Source organism: Trichosurus vulpecula, chromosome 4, assembly GCF_011100635.1.
Source record: "Trichosurus vulpecula isolate mTriVul1 chromosome 4, mTriVul1.pri, whole genome shotgun sequence".
NCBI lineage: Eukaryota > Metazoa > Chordata > Mammalia > Diprotodontia > Phalangeridae > Trichosurus > Trichosurus vulpecula.
The window spans coordinates 117,331,539-117,353,309 of NC_050576.1; the positions used below are offsets into that span (position 1 = coordinate 117,331,539).

The following is a 21,771-nucleotide window of genomic DNA, read 5'->3' on the forward strand; positions in this document are numbered from 1 at the left end:
TAAATCTGCCATAATAGTTGAGGTGCAAAGAATGATCACAACCTTTGATCTGATTAAATTCCGAGCGCTGTAGCAGAAGAAACAAGCGGATCTTCTCCAACCGACCAAAAAAATAATAATCGAAGGAATGTAGTTCAATCGGTACTTAATAGGCAAGGTGTGAATTGTTTTTGGCTTCTCAATCCTTGCAAGTCCTCACTTCTGTGGGATCTAAAGTCATAAACTCGGTGGTTTTATTAAAAACCATTTATTCTGTCCCTCTTGAAAGGTAGAACGTATAACACGCCCAAGGATGCCTTTTTTCTTTCGTATTTGTATCTTGCAAGTCCTCAGGATCCCTTTCAAGTGCGTATTCTGTCTTCTTTATGTGTGTATCTCTGTCTCTGTTTCTTTGTCTCTGACTTTCTCTGGGTCTCTGTCTCTGTGTGTCTTTCAGTAATATCAAATCGAAAAGTATTCTTTAGGCATTGTATTGGTGTCCCATCTTTCAGAGGATAAGACCACTTTCCTAAAGAGCTTCCTAGTTTGCTACCCCTGCTCAACAAAAGTATGTCCAAGTTGGTCAGAAGTGCAGTGATCTATCTGCCTTCCATCACCCTGGGACGAATTACCAAGTCACAGAGTGCCGGCGCTAGTAAAAACCTAAAAGATCATTTAAGTAGGGCCCCCTCATTTTACACGAGGGCAAACTGAGTCATTGCTTGTGGCAAGCAAGGAAATTGTTTGTAAGACATGCCTTTTAAGAAGACTGCGGAGCCTAAAAGTTAAAATGATGCTCTAAGAGGTAGCCAAATGCATCTACTTCTCCGAAAAAATGTAGGGCAATAGCCTGGAACTCGGACAATTCTTTTCCCCTACTATATCCAGTGCTTTTGGGAAAGTGTGAAACATGGAACAATTTTCTCCCAAACTTACCTGCATGTCAGCCCACCTCCGGGGAGGAGGGGGGGCAGAAGAGAAAAGAGAAGAGAAGAGAAACAAAAGTGACATATTTTGATGTACTTCGCATGATTACTGAGTAAATGAGATAGTTTGAGTGGATCCCCCCTCCCTTTTCCCTCTCCATCCTTCCACCCAGTTGCCTGCAACACCCTACTCTTTCGATCTACTTCTCGGTGCCTTCTTTCCTCAAGTCTGAGGAGCGCTTGGCCTCTCTGGGGGCTCGATCAGTTCTGGGAAGAAGAAGATGGAAAAAAAAGACTCGAGTCCAAGAAGAGCAAGTCTAAGAGGAAGCTGCCCGCACTCATCAGCTCGCTTTGCATCAGCTCGCAAATGGCTAGCTCCCCCGAAGCCCCCGAAGTGGTGGTGATCAAGGCTCTTTCCTTGCAACAGGGGAAGGGACGGGGGACTCTGTGTGTGAGAGAGAGTCTAGGGGGAGGAAGGGGAGGGGAGGTGGAGTGCTCAGAGGGATGGAGGAGGGGTGGAAGGCGTCGAGGGCTGGAGGGGGGTGTCCCTCTCTCCTCCTCTTTTTCACATCTCCCCCACCCCTTTTATTTTTTTTTCCTCCCAAGTTCTCTTGCCTCGCTATCCCCCCTTGAATCCGAAGGCGCCTCCCGATTGGGTGCTGAGTCTGGGTACGTCAGTCAGACTGTGACGTGCAGTCTTCCTGTTTCCTTCAGCTGTGTCTTAAAGTAAATCTTGTGGAGCGAAGCTCAGCTGTGTGAGCGCTCTGAAATTATACACCATTGCAGCCAGGCAAAGCAGAGCGGCGCAAAAGAGCTCTCCCTGGGTCTGTCTCCCTCCCTCTCCTCTCGCTCTCTTGCTCCTCGCTCCTCTCCTCTTCTCTTCTCTCCTCTCCTCTCCTCTCCTCTCCTCTCCTCTCCTCTCCTCTCCTCTCCTCTCCTCTCCTCTTCTCTCCTCTCCTCTCCTCTCCTCTCCCTTCCTCTTCTCTCCTCTTTCCTCTTCTCTCCTCTTCCCTCTTCTCTCCTCTTCCCTCTTCTCCCCTCTTCTTTCACTCTCCTGTCTCTCTCTTCTTTCTCTCTTTCACTCTCTCCTACTCTTTCCCTCTCTATCGCACACACATTCACCCTCCCTTGTCAAATTACAATATTCAGCAGCAGCAAGACATCAGCGTGTGTGTGCGCGCGTGTGTATTTTCCACTCTCTTTCCACCGGCAAAAAAAAAAACCCAAAAAACAAAAAAGAGAAAAAGAGAGAGAGAGAGAGAGAGAGGCTCAGTTCCATCGCTTTTTGCACTGAGTAAGTATCTTCTTACCCCTCCTACGTCCCCCTCCTTAAAAAAAAAAGGCACTTATAATGGCTTTTTTCTTGAATGAGAAAGGAAAAAAAGGACTTATATTACTCATACCCATGTAAATTTTTCTTCCAGGGGAAAATGCAATTATTTAAATGAATCATAATAAAATAAACTCTAATGATTTCTAACCAGGAGCCTCAGTGGGACTCATCACTCTAGTCCTCCCAGTTCCTAAAGAGTAAGTGATTTGGTTGTGTGTGTGTGTGTGTGTGTGTGTGTGTGTGTGTGTGTGTGTTTACAATTTTTTCTCTTGATGGTGGTGGTGGTTGGAGAGGGTGGGAGGTTGATATTGCTGTTTCTTTTCTCTTGATCTTGTCACCTTTTGTTTACTGCTTTTGAGGCTTGAGGGGAAGCTTTCTTCTTTTTTTTTTTTCCTCTCCTCTTAGCTGAGAGAAATTCAAGGTGGGGATTGTTTCTCCTCACTGCTCCTTTTCTCCAAACCGCTTCCCCTCTCTTTTCTCCCCGCCCCCCCCCCTCCACCACACAAACTCCTAGTCTGGTCCCTGTGTCCTTTCTCTTTGTCTTGTTTATTATAGCTGCCATTCTTCTTCTCTCTTCCAATTTGCTTGTCATTTGCATACCTTTCCCTTCTCCTTTTTTAACCCCAGCAGAGGGGGGAAGGGAAAGAGGGAGGGAAAGACGGGAGACTATTACTTTCTTTTCAAAGACGTTGTCACGAGCAAAAAAAAAAAAAATTGAAGCCAGTTTTCCAGAAATTTAGAAATGGATTCAATGACAATAGCGGAGTGCGTTTGGATCAGCTGGATGGAGTTGCTGAGTCAAGTTTAGGGGGTAAGGTTTCTTGATTCGAGGGGTGTCGCATGTTTGAGTGGACAGGTTTGAGGACCGGTGATGGAGAAAAAGTGTTTCAGGGGCCAGAGTTGAGGAAGCAGTGCATGTTCTTGGGTGGCTGATTCTAGAGCCAAAGGACACCCCTCCCCCCCTCCCCCCCTCCCCAGTTACTCCTGTCAGTTTGTGGTGTTTAGGAAGAACCAGCGTCCAATGGAAATGGTACCTAGAGTTTTGCCCTCTCTCAGCCTAGTTAGAAGGGCTGGGAAGGGAGGAGTGTACAGAGATGAGATGGATAGCTACAGGAAATAAAGGAGAAAGAGAAAACTGCTATCTTCCTGGACTGAGGATTGGAAGAGAGATCTTAAAATGTGTGTGGAATTGGGGGGAGGGGGAGGGGGAAGGTAGTCCTTAAAGTGCTTTTTTAGCTTTTTCCTGTACCTTCTATGCCTTTGGATAAGCCAGCAGATTACTTACTGCTCCAAAAGAAAGTGAAGGTTGGGGGAATGGGTGGTTCTTTTGATACCTATTCCAAGGTCCTCTGGACAATCTTTCCCACCCCAATATCTTTCTTGACCCAGCTTCTCCCAAAGCTGAAGCTGAAGTGTATGCCTTTAGGAGAAATGCACAGGGGCAAACTGAAATCTGGACTAAGGAGAGGGGAGGGCAGGGGTGTGGGGGAAGAGTTTAAAATAACTCAAGGAGACAGGTTGGGGTGTGAAACTGGCATTCTTGGCAACCGTGCACACTTAGCCCCAGGGAAAACCGAGGACTCACCTGCTTGTTTGTATTTTTCCAAGAACATTTATTTGTGTATGTTTGTGCATGTGTGTGTGTATGTGTGTGTGCGCGTGCCGTGTCTCCCTTTCAGCACAGAAAATAAAAAACCATTGGCAAGTATCTTTCTCTTAGAGTGGAGAGAGATGCCCTGTCTTTTATGCCCCTTCCCTTTTTCTCCAGCCACTTGTCTCTTTTAAATGATATCTCTCTTTATATTTCCTTTATCAAACTATGAGGTCTGCTAACAAAGTGCGCATGGGCAAGGCTAGACAGGTGTGTTGTGTCAAGAAAGACAGGTGCAAGTTCCCCTGTGTTTGTCTCGCTGTGCAGTCCCAAACCACAGTGCTTGAGGGTTGTCGAGGTTTTAGAATTTATGAGTGTCCTGGTTGATAGGATTGTTCAGGCCGAGAATAATTAAGCTGCTGGTGGGTTTTGAAACTGCCATGTGATATTTTTAAGAGGTCTTTGGCAGCCCCTTTCCTGGGTTCTTCTTAGACTCTTGTCTTCCAAGCACAGCCACCCCCATACGTATACTTTGGGCAGCAGGTGGAAGGACAGACACTGCCTGTTCCTTTACTTCCCTGTGTTGTGTTTCACTTACGTTTATCCTCCCAGGTTTTCATGTGACTTATTGAGAGAAAAGGCAAGAGGGAAAGCAGAGGCAATATGTTTTTTGAAAACCTGCGGGGTGGGGGGGGGGGGTGTCGTGTGTGTGTGTGTGTGTGTGTGTGTGTGTGTGTGTGTGTGTTCGAAAGCATGCATGCACACACACATACACACAGGTGATAATACCAAAATCAAATCCCTCTGGCACTGTTAAAGTTTATTGTTGTAGTGTACCTTATACCTGTCAAGAAAGAATAGATCTGTATGCATACTTATAACTTACTGGAAAGATACATAGTTAAAAGAAAGGGAGGGTGGACTATTTATGAAATGCTACCTTCCAGAAAGTAGGATGTGACTGTCATTGAATCAGGCATGAGTCAGAATGGGTGTCCTAGACACTGCTTTACCTGTGGAAGAAAACCTGCAGTATAAGCTCTGTGAATTTACACTCTTCTTTAATGAAATATGTAGCCTATTAATAGTAAAGAGTATCTTAAGAAAACTTCTTGGCATTATGAAATCGGGTGGATGTTGTACACAGAGAAGTAAAAGAAAAAGGTGTAGGAAGGGCATTTGTCTATTCGATATGTACATGTATATACAAAATGGACATGTCTTACGTAAATGGCCCAATTAAATTCCAATGAAAGATATTAAAGAGTTGTGGAAGAGAACTAAGTGGAAATTGGTCCCTTCTAACTAACAGCATGAAGTCTTAGAAGCTAGCTCATTTCTTTTCTCACCTTTGTTGTGGGCTTCTTTAAATAAAATGAATTGCATGGTAGTAAGTTAGGTGGGTGGATATTTTTTTAAATTTTGTTTTGTTATTGTTTCCATGAGGATGGTATTGCATGAGGCATATACCCTTTAGGCTTACATACATCTAAGTTTTCACAACCTCTTCCTTAGTTGCTTTTGAAGTTTTCCCATTTTAAAAATTTTATTTATGACCAGGTTCATTTGTTTTATTTTTAACAAAGTTTGTCTGTGGTGGAAGCTTATTTGTAAGTTTGTGAGTCTGCCTTGCATTGCTCTGTTAAGCTTCATCACAATATTCTAAAGTAATATGGTACAGTATATCTCATGTAATCTTTGTTCACACTTTTGTTCTTTCCCAACATCTTTCTTCTCTGAGCAATATTTGAAATCTTGAAGCATGTTCTGCCGTATTCTATATATACTTGGACTTGCTCTTTAGTTGTTTAAGAGGCAAATGAACCCCTTTCTCACTGATTTCTTAGTGAAATTCAAGGATTGTGGCATATATGTAACTGATAGTATTGATAATTTTAAGATTCAGATTTCACAAAGTGCTAAGAAGGCTACTTATTTTTAATAATGTAAAAGTTGGTTATGATTGATATTTGACCTCAAGATTCTGATTTATCATCTCTTTAAGTTGGAAAGACAATCTAGGCTAGGAAGTCCATAAACCTTATTGCCCAGTGACTTGTTAGGCTTCATGGGAAGTATAGGTTACAGATAATGATTATTTAGATACTCTACAAGGAGGAGAAATTCGCAAGTTTTTCCTTTTGAGTTTATTTTTACCTTACTTGTTAGTTGGGGTGAATTATTATTTTAGAAGTCCGTGTGAAAATGCTTACTTGTAAAACTTTGGTACCCAGCATATTTATTATACTTATTCTTAAAGGATGGATGACATTGCTTTTAGCGTAAACCTAAAATCAGTCATTCTGCAGGTGAAAAATTTAAAGAATTTTTGATGATGTGGAAGAATCTTAATAATGAAGTAGTCATTACTTCAGAACTCCGTTACTATGATAGGCACTATTGGCAATACAATCATAACTAATTGAAGCAGTAATTGGGGGGTAATGGGTTCCTGAGAGTAAATGTCACAGCATTTTTTTGCCACTAATAGGAAAGAGAAGCTACCGCAAAGAAAAAGTTGCTAATTAGCAGAATTGAATTTCTCACTTTTCAGTGCTATTGGGGAGAGCTAAGTGATTTGGGGGCACTTAAATCACCTGATTCTTTTCCTTTCAGATTTATGCATTGCTAGATCAATTAAAATGTTTCCTATTAATGACATTCTATTTCAATTTCATAACTACATTGACCTAAGTCAGTTAGAATCTCATCCAAAGGCTATATCTACTGAGATGAAGTCAAGTGGAGAGTTGAACAATTTTATTCAAGTAATTTGATCAGTAGAGACAGCTAATATAAATAATTCAGGCAAAAAAAAAACCCTTTTCCCTTCTCTCCCCCATAACAAATTATTTTGCCTAAACTATCTAGAGAATCCCTAAGCTCAATCAGCTTTGCTTTGGAAATATAGCTTTAGCAAAAGCAACCTCTTCTTTTGTAAAAGCAGAGAACATTCCATTAATAAATTAATATAGTAATGTTCCCCTGGAATTTCTTACTAAATAGTCTTCATTGTTAGTCCTTGACCCATGGTTTTCCTAAAGATTCTTTATGCCAAATTGAATACCAGACACTTAAGATTTTACTAAAGAATCTTTTGAAGCTGCTCATTCCTTATTTGCCCTTATCTGAGCTTTTTCTAGATAAACCTACTATGCTTGCATCCCTGTTCTATGAGTTTTCAAATCATATGTTATATGAAATTTTTACATGCCAATAGGAACAGCCAAATAGCTGTACTACAAAAAACAAAATCACATATGCATTTTTAATTATAACTAAAGGAATTTTCAGAGAAACAGTGTAGATATCTAGTCACTAATTTATGTTACCTCAAATTCTCATGCTATGTTTTTATATCCTTTGATAATAATATTTTACCAGTATGTATAAATGTATATTTATTCCACTTTATGCTGAGTAGAAATATTAAAATGCAACTAAAATGAACATCAGTAATCAGCACAATTAACACTATCTGTTTAGTATAGATATTGTGAAAAGTTTTCAGATGCTGTTAACTGAGAGGGTAACATTATAGATCAATTCCTTTAAAAATGACCCTCTAAAGAATTTTGAAATATGAAATTACAGAAGCCCTATATGTGTGTGTATGTAACATGTATACACATATACATACACATATACATATAAATAGCTTCAAATAAATTAGTCTATAGATCATTTAGAAGAATATTCTGATATGATAGCTATCTTTATATACATTTATGAATTATGAAACAGTGCTAAAGAAATAGAAGGTTCATGGCTAGAATCATCTGACCTTATCTTTATGAGTTTATCATTCAAACACTATTACTCTGGGGTCAGTAGATCAAATGCCACATTCTTTGTGAATTAGTTTGCACATTATTTTCTCTATATATTTGGTTAGAAATGAATTCCATAATGGCATTTTACACCAAGACATGGAACCCAATGTGCCCAAGTTTTCTCAACATATATATCAGTGCTTCAAAGATCCATGGTAAAAATTAGTCAACATTTGGTCGGAAAATGTTGACAAGTTGAAATGGAATTTCCAAAAATCCTTTTAGCTTGATTGATTTAGGAGAGTCCTCAGATTACTATATTTTTAGTTGACTGAAGAAACATGTTTAATTGACACTCATCCTATGGTGAGGATTAAAGAGAAAAACAGACAGAGCAAGCAATATCATGTCCCAAAACCTTTGGAAGGATCCAACTCCTTTCTTGGCACGTAGGAGATGCTGGGATACAGCTGTTGATACCTAGGTTAGATGAGAGGAAGTGCAGTTGACATGAAAAAAAATGGCAGCTGGGAAGGAAGGATGCCCGAGGATGACCTTATGCTCTTTCTCATAGCAGTATGCAATTTCCTGAGCCATGTCTTGGAGATGATGCCCCTATGACAAGGACTAGTCAAAAAGAAATTCCAGATTAGGTGTTAAGGTAAACAGAAAGAAAGGACAAAATGCAGAAAGTATGCTAAAGGTGTTGATTGGAAATCAGTTCATTTTTATGACTTTTACAGATGGAGGTGAACTCCAAGTATACGAACAAGGAAACAGGTAAATGTTAAAAACTGATGTTCAGGGGTCTTGATCTTTAAAAAGTCAATGTGAAAAGAAACTTCTGCCTTTTAGTTCTTTCCCCCCTCCACCTCCCAAACCCCCCAAAGACTTAAAATTTCTCAGGTCTTCCTGTGATCATTCATTTAATTTTGATATCATATCAATCCATCTATCATGAGTTGATATTCATTTATTTGTGGGTTGTAGTTTTTTTATTGTCTGTCTCTCTCATTATCTGTGTGTTTTCAGATCTTTTTAATCTCCTGCCAGTTATACTCTGATTTCTCAGGCCTAAGTGAAATGCACCTACAGTATGTCTCCATGGGGCTTGTAATTGTGCTTCTGGTTTTCTATAGCTAACTGGTTTCATTAATAATTTCCATATATCTACAACATTCAGAATTGCATTTTGAGCAAAGTATTAAGTTTCTAATCTTAATTCAGAGGATCCATTTTGTCCTCTTGAATGCAAAGAGTTTGAAATGTAAGCAAGCATAGTATTTCTTTCATAACAGTCTAAAAGAGAATTTCTGAAAATGCTCTCAGCCCATCCAAACACCATGGGCAAAGACGGCAGGAGGAACTTTGATGCTTTGCACATTGTTAGTATCTAAGCATTGAACATTTTCTTGATTTTTACAGGTTATTTCATGCTGAAATTATGCCTATTTGCATGGATAGTCATTCTTTAAAACTAGCCACAGATGCAATCCTAGGGAGCACGTAGATGTTTTTACAGGTGAACCGAAAGAGATGGGAGCTGTTCCAAAAAGCCTGCATGCTGCCTTTGGCAATATACCCTGTTATTGTGAAGATGTGCTCTGTTAAGCAAATGTGAAGTTTAATATTAGATAAATGCAGCATGAAAAATATTTTCATTTTCTTAGTATAGTGTTAATTGTAACCAAAGGGGTGTGATATCCAATAGTTTATATGAAATTTGAGTCTGGCATCATTAGTTGATAAGTCACAAATTGTGTTGAGCCTTTTATAAAATGCAAAGAAGTATATTCTCTCTTTATACTGTGTTCCTGAGAAACAATGAGAGCTCGTATTAAGAGAAGGTATTTTCCTTTTCACACATTTGATTGAGGCTGTGATTTTTCTTTCATCTCTCCAGATTTTCTTTCAGCCTCTTTTTTTTAAGTTTGGTGCAGAAAATAGGAATCTGTTTAACAAAAAAAAAGAAATGTATGTAAAAAGCTTGCTTTGGGCATCCAAGGTATTATTTTTGAAGCAGATTCTGAAAGAAGACTAGTGCTGAAAATGTTATTCTTAATTATGCTAAAATTTGTTGTTCTATATTTCAATTTCTAATATATATGTGTATATATATATAATATCTAAAAATGTTCTAAAGAATATTCTCCTTTCCAGCTGAACTAACTTTGAAAGAAATCGATTCATAAAAAGATACAGTTTACGATTTTAACACAATTAATATTAGGTCATGGTATCACAGATTGTATTTTTGGCTGATTATTATTGGTCCAAATACCTTTGCTAAACCAGTAGATCTATAAAACTATTCATTCCATGTTTGTTTCAATGTCAAATTAATCATTTAAGTTGTAGGATTCTCCCTTCCCATATACAAGTCAAACAGAGTAATTTTAATATATTAAAAAAATCCTACCCAGTTAAGTGGAAGGAGATGTGTCAACTTCCTACGCTGATTTGACAAGACTTTTCTTCTATAGCATTAAAAACATAACAAATTTTAGGCAGAAATTGAATTTTAATCCAAAATTTTTAGAGATTTTTAATTTCATGTTGTATATTAAGGAAAGGCTACTTTCATCTTCTTTTGTAATGTCACTCAATGTCCCAAATTTAATCAAAAAAAAATTCTTTTTGGTCAGAGGCTGTGTTCTTATAATCTACCCTTTCTTCTGAAGATAAACAGTATCATTTTAGGCATTTGTGCAAGAGAATCATATTACTGGTGCTTAAGCAGTTTTTGCCTTTTTTTTAAATCTTAATCCATCTTAAACCAGTGGAGCAGAAATATTTAAAAATGTTTCATTTCAAGCAGAGTGCATAATAAATTGCAATAATTGTAATGTGCCATAAATCCCAGAGCCTATGCATTTTGCATTTTATTCAGGATTGAGGTCAGGAAATTTGGAGAAATTTAAAGAAAATGATTCATCAGTCCTTTTGTTCTGTTGGCCAGGGTCCCGGGATTCTTGAGCTGTGCCCAGCTGACGAGCTTTTGAAGATGGCACAATAACAGTCCAGTGATGCCTGACCATGACAGCACAGCCCTCTTAAGCAGGCAAACCAAGAGAAGAAGAGTTGACATTGGAGTGAAAAGGACGGTAGGGACAGCATCTGCATTTTTTGCTAAGGCAAGAGCAACGTTTTTTAGTGCCATGAATCCCCAAGGTTCAGAGCAGGATGTTGAGTATTCAGTGGTGCAGCATGCAGATGGGGAAAAGTCAAATGTACTCCGCAAGCTGCTGAAGAGGGCGAACTCGTATGAAGATGCCATGATGCCTTTTCCAGGAGCAACCATAATTTCCCAGCTGTTGAAAAATAACATGAACAAAAATGGTGGCACAGAGCCCAGTTTCCAAGCCAGCGGTCTCTCTAGTACAGGCTCAGAAGTACATCAGGAGGATATATGCAGCAACTCTTCAAGAGACAGCCCCCCAGAGTGTCTTTCCCCTTTTGGCAGGCCTACTATGAGCCAGTTTGATATGGATCGGTTATGTGATGAGCACCTGAGAGCTAAGCGCGCCCGGGTTGAGAATATCATTCGGGGTATGAGCCATTCCCCCAGTGTGGCATTAAGGGGCAATGAAAATGAGAGAGAGATGGCTCCGCAGTCTGTAAGTCCCCGAGAAAGTTACCGAGAAAACAAACGCAAGCAAAAGCTGCCTCAACAGCAGCAACAGAGTTTCCAGCAGCTGGTTTCAGCTCGAAAAGAACAGAAGCGAGAGGAGCGCCGACAGCTGAAACAGCAGCTGGAGGACATGCAGAAACAGCTGCGCCAGCTGCAGGAAAAGTTCTACCAAATCTATGACAGCACTGATTCTGAAAATGATGAAGATGGTAACCTGTCTGAAGACAGCATGCATTCGGAAATCCTGGATGTGAGGGCCCAGGACTCAGTGGGAAGGTCAGATAATGAGATGTGTGAGTTAGACCCAGGGCAGTTTATTGACCGGGCCAGGGCCCTAATTAGGGAGCAAGAAATAGCTGAAAATAAGCCGAAAAGAGAAGGTAATAAAGAGAGAGACCAAGGGCCAAACTCTTTACATTCAGAAGGCAAGCATTTGGCCGAGACCTTAAAACAGGAACTGAATACTGCCATGTCACAAGTTGTGGACACTGTGGTGAAAGTGTTTTCATCCAAACCCTCCCGCCAGCTTCCTCAGGTCTTCCCACCTCTTCAGATCCCTCAGGCAAGATTTGCAGTCAATGGGGAAAACCATAACTTCCACACCGCCAACCAGCGCCTACAGTGCTTTGGTGATGTCATCATTCCAAACCCCCTGGACACCTTTGGCACCATGCAAATGCCCAGCTCCACAGACCAAACAGAAGCACTGCCCCTAGTTGTCCGCAAAAACTCATCTGACCAATCTGCCTCTGGCCCACCAGCTGGTGGCCACCATCAGTCTCTGCACCAGTCTCCTCTTTCCACCACCACAGGCTTCACCACATCTTCCTTCCGCCACCCTTTCCCTCTCCCGTTGATGGCCTACCCATTTCAGAATCCACTAGGTGCTCCCTCTGCCTCCTTTCCTGGGAAAGATAGAGCCTCCCCAGAATCCTTAGACTTAACTAGGGAAACAGCAAGTCTGAGGACCAAGATGTCATCCCATCATATGAACCACCACCCTTGTTCACCAGCACATCCGCCCAGCACAGCTGAAGGCCTCTCCTTGTCTCTCATAAAGTCTGAGTGTGGTGATCTCCAAGATATGTCTGATATTTCACCTTTTTCCGGAAGTGCAATATCCTTTTATTTTCCCATCATAAAGTGTTTTCTGAAAAGGTTTAAGGGGCCAGAGAACCATGTAGATTTATCAGATCTTACACTTTAATATGCTTTTTGTAGTTTCTGTTTGAAAGGGAAAATAAGTCGATATCCTTGGCAATTTTTTTCCTAAATAGATGTTACCTTTCTGATAACATACTGGCCTAGAACTACTACCAAACATTTGCCACTTGGGAAAGATGAGAGTTAAATTGTACCCTGTATTTAGCATATATCTTTATGGCAATAGTTTTCTGTTGTTCCTCTTCTGTTTCCAGAGGGAATTTAGAGATTAAAAAAAAGTCCCCTTTTAAACATTAGTTTTAGTCATGACGGGAGATAGAAAAAGCTTTTAAATGGAGGAATTATGGAAGTTAATTAGCATTCCCTCTCCTAAATAATTTAAAACCAGGAGAAACTCCTGGCCCATTTACCAGTAACCAGTAACCAATTTTTCACAAAGAAAATAATCGTTGGTGTAAGATTAGGTTGGAATAAAAGGTTTTTACTTCTATTTTTAAGTGGAGATAACATATATATATACATATATATAAATCATATATGTGTGGATATATACACATATGTGCATCTGTGTGTATGTATATATATACATATATGTGTATATTTGTCAATATATGCATTTATGTGTGCGTATATATATATATATATATATATATACACACACATGAGATAGGTAGGTAGATAGATAAGATACAGATACTGATTTATTCAGCTGCACTCATTCACCCAAAGATCTGTTCTTTGGACCCTCTGCAGCTGTCTGCTATGCATGATTAACCTCTGTTCAGCCATATACAGAAATCTTTTGTCCTAACATACACAAAGCAAATTATTTTGGAAAGCAAGAAAGTACAATTAAATATAAAACTCAATATTAGACTTGAAGGAGTCTATATTAGACTTACAGGAGAATTGTCTTTTTATAACTCTTTCAAGCTCCAAATCAGAGCTTCATGTCAAAAATCCCCAACCTATTTTTAGTTGAATCTGTCCTGCACTTCAACCATTTTTACTATTTGTTTCTTCCTTAGTAAATCGGGCCTTGTTTAGGGAAGTTCCCTAAAATCGTGGCTATATATTCAGTGCTATTAGGCAGGGGTGGAGTCAGTATTATTTTTAATATGTCTGTACCCCCATTGGTAGTATTTGTGACAGATTGAATTTTTCCTTTATATATGAAATTACCAGATGAGTATAACATTTAGTAATTAATTTGTCTAGTACTAAATTAAGGACTTTGGGCAATAGTCATTATGACTAGAGATTGACATTTTGGTATCTAAACCCACTCTAGAGGCTGCCCCATAAGTGCAAAGTCTGAGCTCAGGTAGTTAATTTGTTTTCCTAGTTAATGAAGGCCATACTGCCAGGGAGACCCAGAGCTACTCTTCAATATTCATTGTAATAATAGAGAAGACTTCCTTTCATTGACAGATTGTGTCAGATGTACAGGCATGTGACTTATTTGCATGGTTAAGAATGGAGTCGCTTCTTAGTCAAGGTGGGGGTGGGGGTGGGGGTGTGTGGGGGGAAGACAAGCAGAGAGAGAGAGACAGACAGAGACAGACAGAAACAGAGAGAGATCCTCCTTCATCATCATTTTTCAAATGAAAGCTGCATGACTGGTACCATTTGTGGGATACATAGTCAATTCATCAGGTATGGGTTTGACTAGATGTTTTCTGAGCTCCCTTCCAGCTCTTAATTCCAGCTATTATTCCAATTAAGTAAGAGTTGAGTTGCTAAGTGACTGTTGCTTTGGGGATCTAGACAGAGAATTTTAGCTTTAAGTTTCTGACTCAATTCCCACCCTTCAGTCACCTGTCCAAGAGGAGCTGGCTAGCCAGTAGTTCACTAGCACTTGCACCTGGCTACATAGTTAAAGTTGTTGGGAATGAGCTAAGAGACCTCAGAGATTTCCACGCTCTCCTACCCTTGAGAAAGCGAACTCAACCAAACTTCTCGCAATGCTGGTTTCCTTTGGCATTGATTCTCTCAGCAGTCATTTGAAGTGGGTGGCAGTGATGGTGGGTCTTCAATTTTCAAAGCAGAAGCTGAGAGATTTGCCTGTTCCTGGGCAACAGATCAACAAAAGAGTGAAGCAGTGGAGGCTTGTGCCTCCTTACCAGATTCTTAGCATTCAAAATACCAGTTGTGTTTTTATACAGGACTTTCCATGTACTCCAGCTCTCCTTACCTGTTTAGTTTTGTTTTGTTTTGTTTTTTTGGTAGGTTCATCTTCCTAGAAAAATTTCAAAATAGCCTTAGTCATTGGCTTAGTCTTTTGACATACAATATCTAAATCCCCTTAATGGGAAATGAAATTTGAGGGCTTAGGGCAAGAGAAGCCCTCTTTTGTATCTTTTTGTAGGAATTAAAGCAAATTTTAACTGCCCTCTTTTCAGACTAGAGACATCCTCTCTCACTCCTGCCAATAATGAGATTCTACTGAAATTCAAGGGAGGGAAAAACCCCTACTTTCATGTAAAATGCTGGTCCCCTTAGTACCAGAAGTTACGTCTTTTATTATGAATATTTCTGGTGCTTTCCACTACCTTTACAAATTAAATTTTCCAACCTTTTACTCTTTCTTCTAGGCTCTACTGTCTCCCGTCTTTCTGCCTCACCCCATTTTAACTTTTGCTCATTTGCGTGCTATTACTGAGGAGAAAGATAGCCATGCATTCCTTTCTATTGCCCAAACCATCCTGAAGTCAGTTGAGAGATGGAGTATTCATGTGGGGGTCCTACATGCTCCTCTTTTTCCTTCTATCTCTACCTTTGAACCACACTTTGAGGTTCCCCACTGGTCAATCTGAGTATCTAAGTTAAAATTTGATATTAGATAGAAAGATTTCTCAATCTATATGCAAAAAATCATATGATCATTGGTAGTGATGACTTACCTCAAGGTTCTAGTTAATCTAGCCCATTTGTCTACACGCAGTATTATTAATTAAGACAAATAGAATTGAGTGGAAATGGAAGGTAGTATTTTTCATTGCTTTATGATTTTTAGATCAAGTCACTGCATACAAGTAGAGAATTCATTTCTTAAGGAACAATTATTTCCTCACTTCAAAGAGCAACATCTATTCCATTCTGTAAACTAGCCAAATTAAGAACATAGGACTATCAAAATAAAAACCAGGTTTAGACCCTGAAGGCCCATCAGAATATTAAACTTAAGTGCATATACACATGTATGTTGTATGCAAGATGACATGTTATCATTTCTTCCAATTAATTTAGAAAGGAAGCAGTTAATTGTGTAAGTGTGGTTAAACTGGACCATAAGATACACCTGTGTCAAAAGAGTTCATGTCTTGGCTCTGCAGAATGTATTCTGTATCTTTGCAAATGAATCTATTTAATCAAATATTAAGTTTTATTCAAATACCAAAAGAAACAGACAGCCAATTGTTTTTCTCCATGATGTTCCTTGTCACGCATCCTCTTTGCATCTCAAGAAAAATAGCCTTTTTTAGGCCTCGGTCATTTGCATGCAGCCAATTAAAGCACAACAGTGTCATTCTGGGCCTTTACTGAATTTGTACAGGTGAAGACATTATCCACGATGGACAGTTTCTCCCCCCTTAACTTTCCTAGGGGCATTTAAATGACAAGACTTTAAAAAAGAAAAAGGTTCTAGATGTTTGAAATTGGAACAAGAATAAAACTCAGAAGCCTGGCCACAAATATCAAATCATGAAAGTTTTTCTCAGAAACCCAAAGCTTCATGTAGCAGTTAACATTTTTAAATAGCCCAAAGTCTGTTCTTTAGAGTAAGTAGAGACTTTGTGTGTGTTTTTTTGTTTAATATCCAAAAAAACAAGGGTTTTTTGTTTGTTTGTTTTTCTACTCTAATGAGCCTTGACAAGCAAAATTCAAGATTTCTACAAACTAAGAATTCTGCTGATTAAGAAAACTTCTGTACTGGGGCAACCACTTGATTACTTACTAACATTTTGTGAAATAGTTTGTGTTCCATGAGTCCATTTCTTCTCTTCCTGCAGGTATCTTAGGGAGGAAACTTATTAGGAAGATAACAGAACAGAAAATCAGAAAAGAGGGAGAATTCTTTTGAAATGGCCATTTTTACTAAGTTTTTTTTTTGTTAAGTGGCTCAATCCATTTGCTCAGAACTGCAAATGAATAATTCCTCGAGCCACAAACCGGTATTGGGTTGGTAAAGATGGCGACTTGTGCAGCTTCTTCCTCCAACCCTCCCCACCCCGCACTTCTGTGCCCATCATTCTTCCATGAGCCTTTTTACTGCCGTTGTTTAGGTAAGGTTATATTGTACTTGGTAAATAGACAACACTCAGATTCTCAGGTTGTTTGAACACTGCTTTAGGTTCAGCTGCACTACACTGTTTCTCTGATCTTTTATGTTCCCGAGCAGATGTCTTTCATTAATTTATGGATTTATCATCTTTTCCTCCCCCCCCCTTTTTTTTTACACCTGGCAGCTGTCTCAAGTTTCAGCAGTTATTGTCTATTTTGCATTACACATAGAATTGAATGTCATCTGTCTTCACAAAGCTATGGCTGAGAGAATTGAGGCAAAGCCACATGAGCTGCCGGGACAGATCTTGTTTGCGTTCCATCCCCCCCACCCCCCTTTACCTCCTTAATATTTATTTGTGCTCATTTTCTTTCCTGGCCTTGAATGGAGCTTAGCTCGTGTTCAGTACAGCTGTATGTTTACTGAATCTATTCCATCATGACTCATTGTGCGTGTGTAAGTATCCTGGAAACAGCCAGTGCTTTCTTGGAAGAACACTTGCTTTTCAGCACAAGCACTTAAAAGGGAAATTAACCAATTGGTCAGTTCAATTTTATTTTATTTAAAAAAAAACATGGATTATCCCACTGTGGGTTTTTAAATGTTTCATTAGCTATTTTTAATAGTTTATTAGAAACACATCTTTCGTGGCAGTTTAATCCCAATAACACGATGAGTGAGAGATAAAGATTTATTCCAGGCCAGATTTCAACTGAACAATTCCAAGTATTGCGAGCAGGAAACATTTTTAACTAAAAGTTGACTTTGAGAGACTGAAACATGGCATGCTTTTTAATGAAAGATCTAGCTCCTGTACTGGGATCAGAACAACACATTTTTTAAAAAAAAATCTGACCATAAAGAGGATTAAAATACTTTTTCCCATAGTAAAAGCATTGGAAAATTTAAATGAAAATATTAACTCACTTGATTCACATAGCAAAATGTTGTCTCTCTTGCACATACTCTAAATTAAGTGCTTGGGATTAAACACACACAGACACAGACACACAACACACACACACACACACACAAGCCTGTCCAATGTGGAGGGTTGGTTTTCGAATGGTTTTATGAAAGTAAAGATAAGGGTGCAGGGATTTGAGGTCTACATCCATAGAAGTTTGGACTTGTCTAAAACTCTTATCACTAAGCAATAGGTGACAGCTTGCAACTGTTATTTCACTTACCCATTTTGACAGATGGCACTGAAGAGAGTGCAGTACTGTTTTAGGCCTCTCTATCTGTCTAATGGAGGTAGCCATTGAGGTTCTCTTAGCTCTTTCCTTGGCACAAGAAGTATGTCAGTCATGAATTATTTCCTTTGTAATCATTAAGTATCTCAAGCAAAACACAAATTTATACTGAGCTGCTTTTTCAGGTTACTGACATAAAATCAAATGTTTATGGGTTCTTTTACCCTAAGAGGATAAGAAATTCCCCTGGATATTTTTATTTTCTATGTAAAATTAAGTTTCTCCATTAAAAAAATGGGATAGCCAAGGCAATGTGAATTCATTAAATTTGCCTCAAAATATGCTGTTAAATTCCCACTTATAAATAGTTGAGAGCTTATCAATATTAATTTGATTAGGTCTCCTTGGTTAGTTGCTGGAATTAGGAACTTTTAAAAATTTCCTTCCAAGACTGGTAATGTAAGTTTAGTGAAGGTCATTGGAACAGGCTTTCCCTGCTCCAGAATATGAAATAAACTGGTTTGACCTTTTTTCACAAGGTGTGAAATTTGGGTTGAGTGCTAGAGCAGGGTTGTGTGTGGGCTTTTGTTTTTGTCTTTTTGGTTTTTTCCCCAGACTTTCCTTTTAGAGACAGTCCTTAGAGAAGCTTCTAGGAAGGACCCTTAATTGACCTTGTGGGGGACCACATTGATTTTCTCCACGTGCATCTTCATTTCTGATAAATTATAAAGCCATTAATTTGCTGAGGAAATGGCAGGGCCAGCCTGCGGCACAGATGTGACCAAAGCCATCCTAACACAGAGCTCGCTGAAGAGTGCCAAGAATCTGGGGGAGACTCAGGAAGCCTAGATTGTTATGGTTAGCCTCACATTCTCTTGGGAACTGTTTTAGTTGCTGCTGTTTATGGATCTAAAAGGTAATGATGTTTCCAGATAAATAGGCCGCCTTATTTAGGGTAAATGGCCATTTATTGATCTTCTACCCACATGTATTGATTTGTTAGCCCCCAATACTCTGTCACTCTCAGAGGAGTTAACCACTACAATCAGGGAATGGTGTGGGTTTTTGTTGTTCTTGTTGTTGGGGTTGTGTGGTTTGTTTGTTCTCCTTTTAACCAAGAACTGGACTTGTATATTTAATTTTTTTCTTCTTTCTATGTCAATGCTTCCTTCCCCTTCAAGTTGTGGCTGTCATCGAAAAGTGAGCAGTTAAGACCTTGCAATAATATGATAGGAACAAGGTGACTTGAGATACTTAATTAGATTAGTATTAAAAAGGAAAATGTTTTAAATAAGGCATTTTGTGTTTTTGTTCCACGTTAATATAATAATTGACTATGGGCTCCATAGCATGGAGAGGGAAAAAAAAGAGAATTATGATTACTAAAAAGGAGGGGAAAAAATCTTGGGATGAGAGTATGTACAGCACATGTGGGTTCATTTGTCTCCGTAGCAACAAGTGAACATACATCCAGCACAAAAACCTGAAAATGGAAGAGATCTGTTTTGCCAAGAAAAAGACAATATCCCACATTTAAGTTCTTTATATTTAGCGGTTTTATATAGGTAATTATCATTTTGGGCAAAGCAGCAAATCGATGATGGATGAGATACCCTGTGCCTGGCACTTGCCTACCATTTCCAGGTCTCAGGTTTCTCTGGGTAATGGTAGTTGTTGTTACTGCTTATTGAGATGTTTTCCTTGACTATTTGAATCCTACATGCAGGAAGGACTGTCACCTAATCACTTGAAAAAAGCAAAGCTCATGTTCTTTTATACCCGTTATCCCAGCTCCAACATGCTGAAGACCTACTTCTCAGATGTGAAGGTACGCACAATTTTTAAATTTTTATTCAGGTCCCTGTCCCATCACCCCCCCAACCCAACCCCTTTGCTTTGTAGTCACCTATCTATGTACGTGGTGGTACTTTTTCACCCCTCGGAAGTTAATTGAGATGAATGTGGAAGAAGTTCATTAATAAAGACACCTGTGTCATAGTGGAATTGCATGCCCTTGTCCTTCTGAGCAGAGGTGTGCCAGACAAGGATGGACCTTGTGTTTCATGACAGAGGGTCTGTTGTCAAGAAGTAAAATAAGTTCGAGTGCCATTTGGGAGATTCAGCCTCTGGTTTTTTATATATTTAAGTATGTTCTCAGAGGAAATTTCAGCTGGTAATCTATGATGTGCTTTAGAGAATATTTCCCCCCCTCAGCAACTGTAAAGTGTTTCTAATTGTTTTCATTTCTGTTGGTTTTCCCCATATTTGTGCTTATGTAAGCAAACTCTAGCATCTCCTTTTTTTTTCCCCTGTCAGAAAGGAACCGTACATTGAAATTCTCTGTGCAGTAGCTGCTTAAAAACAAAAGTGATGATTGTCTCTTATTTACAACTTAATTTGTTGTTGATGTCGAGTACACTGAGCATAAGGAGCATGAATAAAGTGACAGATCCAGGACACATTATTCAAATGAGGATATGAAAGCTGTCTGCATACAGCTGCAGCCTCCCTCATTCTACAGAATATTAGGGCCCTCCTGGTTCTCTCTGTGTGTGTATGGAGGGGGGGGCGCGGGGTGCACGCGCATGTGTGTGTGTTAGTGTGTGTGTGTTAAGTAATTGTTTGCATCAACTTGATGTTGTGTTAATCATCTGTAACTTTTTAAAACATAGATTGGGTTTTGATGATGATAATGGCACACATGCTATCATTATCCAAGTAACTTGATAAACATTACATTAGCTTAGAATAGTTTGTTAGGGCTGTTCTTTTTCTTTCAGCCCACCCCCCTTCCACCCCCCACCCCCAGCGATGTGTACAGATCCTCATTTTCCCCATCAAGAACTCCACGAATTGCCAAAATGTACTGCTCTCTGCCTGGGCCCCTCCCCCTCTCCTCCACCAAGTTGTTTTGAAACTTGGTGCCCAACTTCTTTTGCTGGCCCCATTTTGGGGGCCAAACTCATTTCAGCTTCCTTCACTGCTGTTTATTTCTAAGACGTTCTGCTTTTCCTTCTGTTTGCTTTTCAAATGTGTATCAACTTAAGCCTTTTATTTTCCCCTTTCCCTGGCGGTCCTCCTTCTGTGGAAGACCACAGCTTTCTCCTCATTCAGTGCTGCACACTGGGAAGGATGGGGATGGCAGAATAAGCAATTTCGGCACTCACTAACCTAAATGACTGGTCAAGAATCATTAAGCACACAAAAAAAAAGGCTGGGAGTCACACAGCAGGCCAAGAAAGGGGTTTGTGCTCCGAGTGCTTCCACCTGGAATAGAAAAATCTGAGGAAGCCTGTCAAACGGCTGTGAACCAGCAAGCCACTGGAGCCAAATGTAGCGTTGGCAGCGTCCTCCTCCTGGGAATCAGGATAGGCTTTTGTGGCCTCTCCCCATCACTAAGGGCAGATTTTCACAGTCAACCTCATTGGGGGGCAGGGGGCGGCGGGGGGGAGGAGGAGAGTGGAAAAAGGTGGTGTGAGCGTGTATGCATGCGTGTGCGTGTGCGCGGAGTGCGGGTGTGTGCACGTGCAAATGTCTCACGGATGGTTGACTGATCCCAGTCTTTTGCCCATGTTGCTCCCTTCGTCCTTCTGAGTGCAGTGATCTCTAGTGTTGTGATATAATAATGACAATACCTTATATTATTTATATAGCACCTTTCATCCAGAAGGATCCCAAAGCGCTTTACAAACTGCATACATAGGGATCACTCACGTACCACTGAAATGCAGCCACCTGGAGGGTGGAAAGCGGCAGCCATTTTGAGCCAGCAACACTACACAACAGTAGATGTAAATATTAGAAACATTCATGTTTTCTTGGGGGGTTGGGGTGGGGGAATTTGTTGTTCTGTAGCTTTATAAATACTATGTATATAACTGATAAGAAACTTT

General features: G+C 39.6%; 1 protein-coding gene across 6 annotated transcripts in view; it reads left to right on the forward strand.

The window, feature by feature from the left end:
- The first annotated feature begins 1,621 nt into the window (after nt 1-1,621).
- Nucleotides 1,622-21,771, forward strand: part of PROX1 (prospero homeobox 1) — a 58,339-nt gene continuing 38,189 nt past the window's right edge. For 2 of the 6 annotated variants that reach the window (XM_036755492.1, XM_036755496.1), the window contains exons 1-4: nt 1,934-2,199; nt 10,562-12,350; nt 19,599-19,706; nt 21,532-21,669. In XM_036755492.1, the coding sequence (XP_036611387.1) occupies nt 10,629-12,350; nt 19,599-19,706; nt 21,532-21,669 (1,968 nt within the window). In that variant the 5' untranslated portion in view covers nt 1,934-2,199; nt 10,562-10,628. Of the gene's footprint in view, nt 2,200-2,329; nt 2,436-2,929; nt 3,050-10,561; nt 12,351-19,598; nt 19,707-21,531; nt 21,670-21,771 lie in introns of those variants that run through there. The other 4 variants (XM_036755493.1, XM_036755494.1, XM_036755498.1 and 1 more) reach the window with 4 other exon arrangements.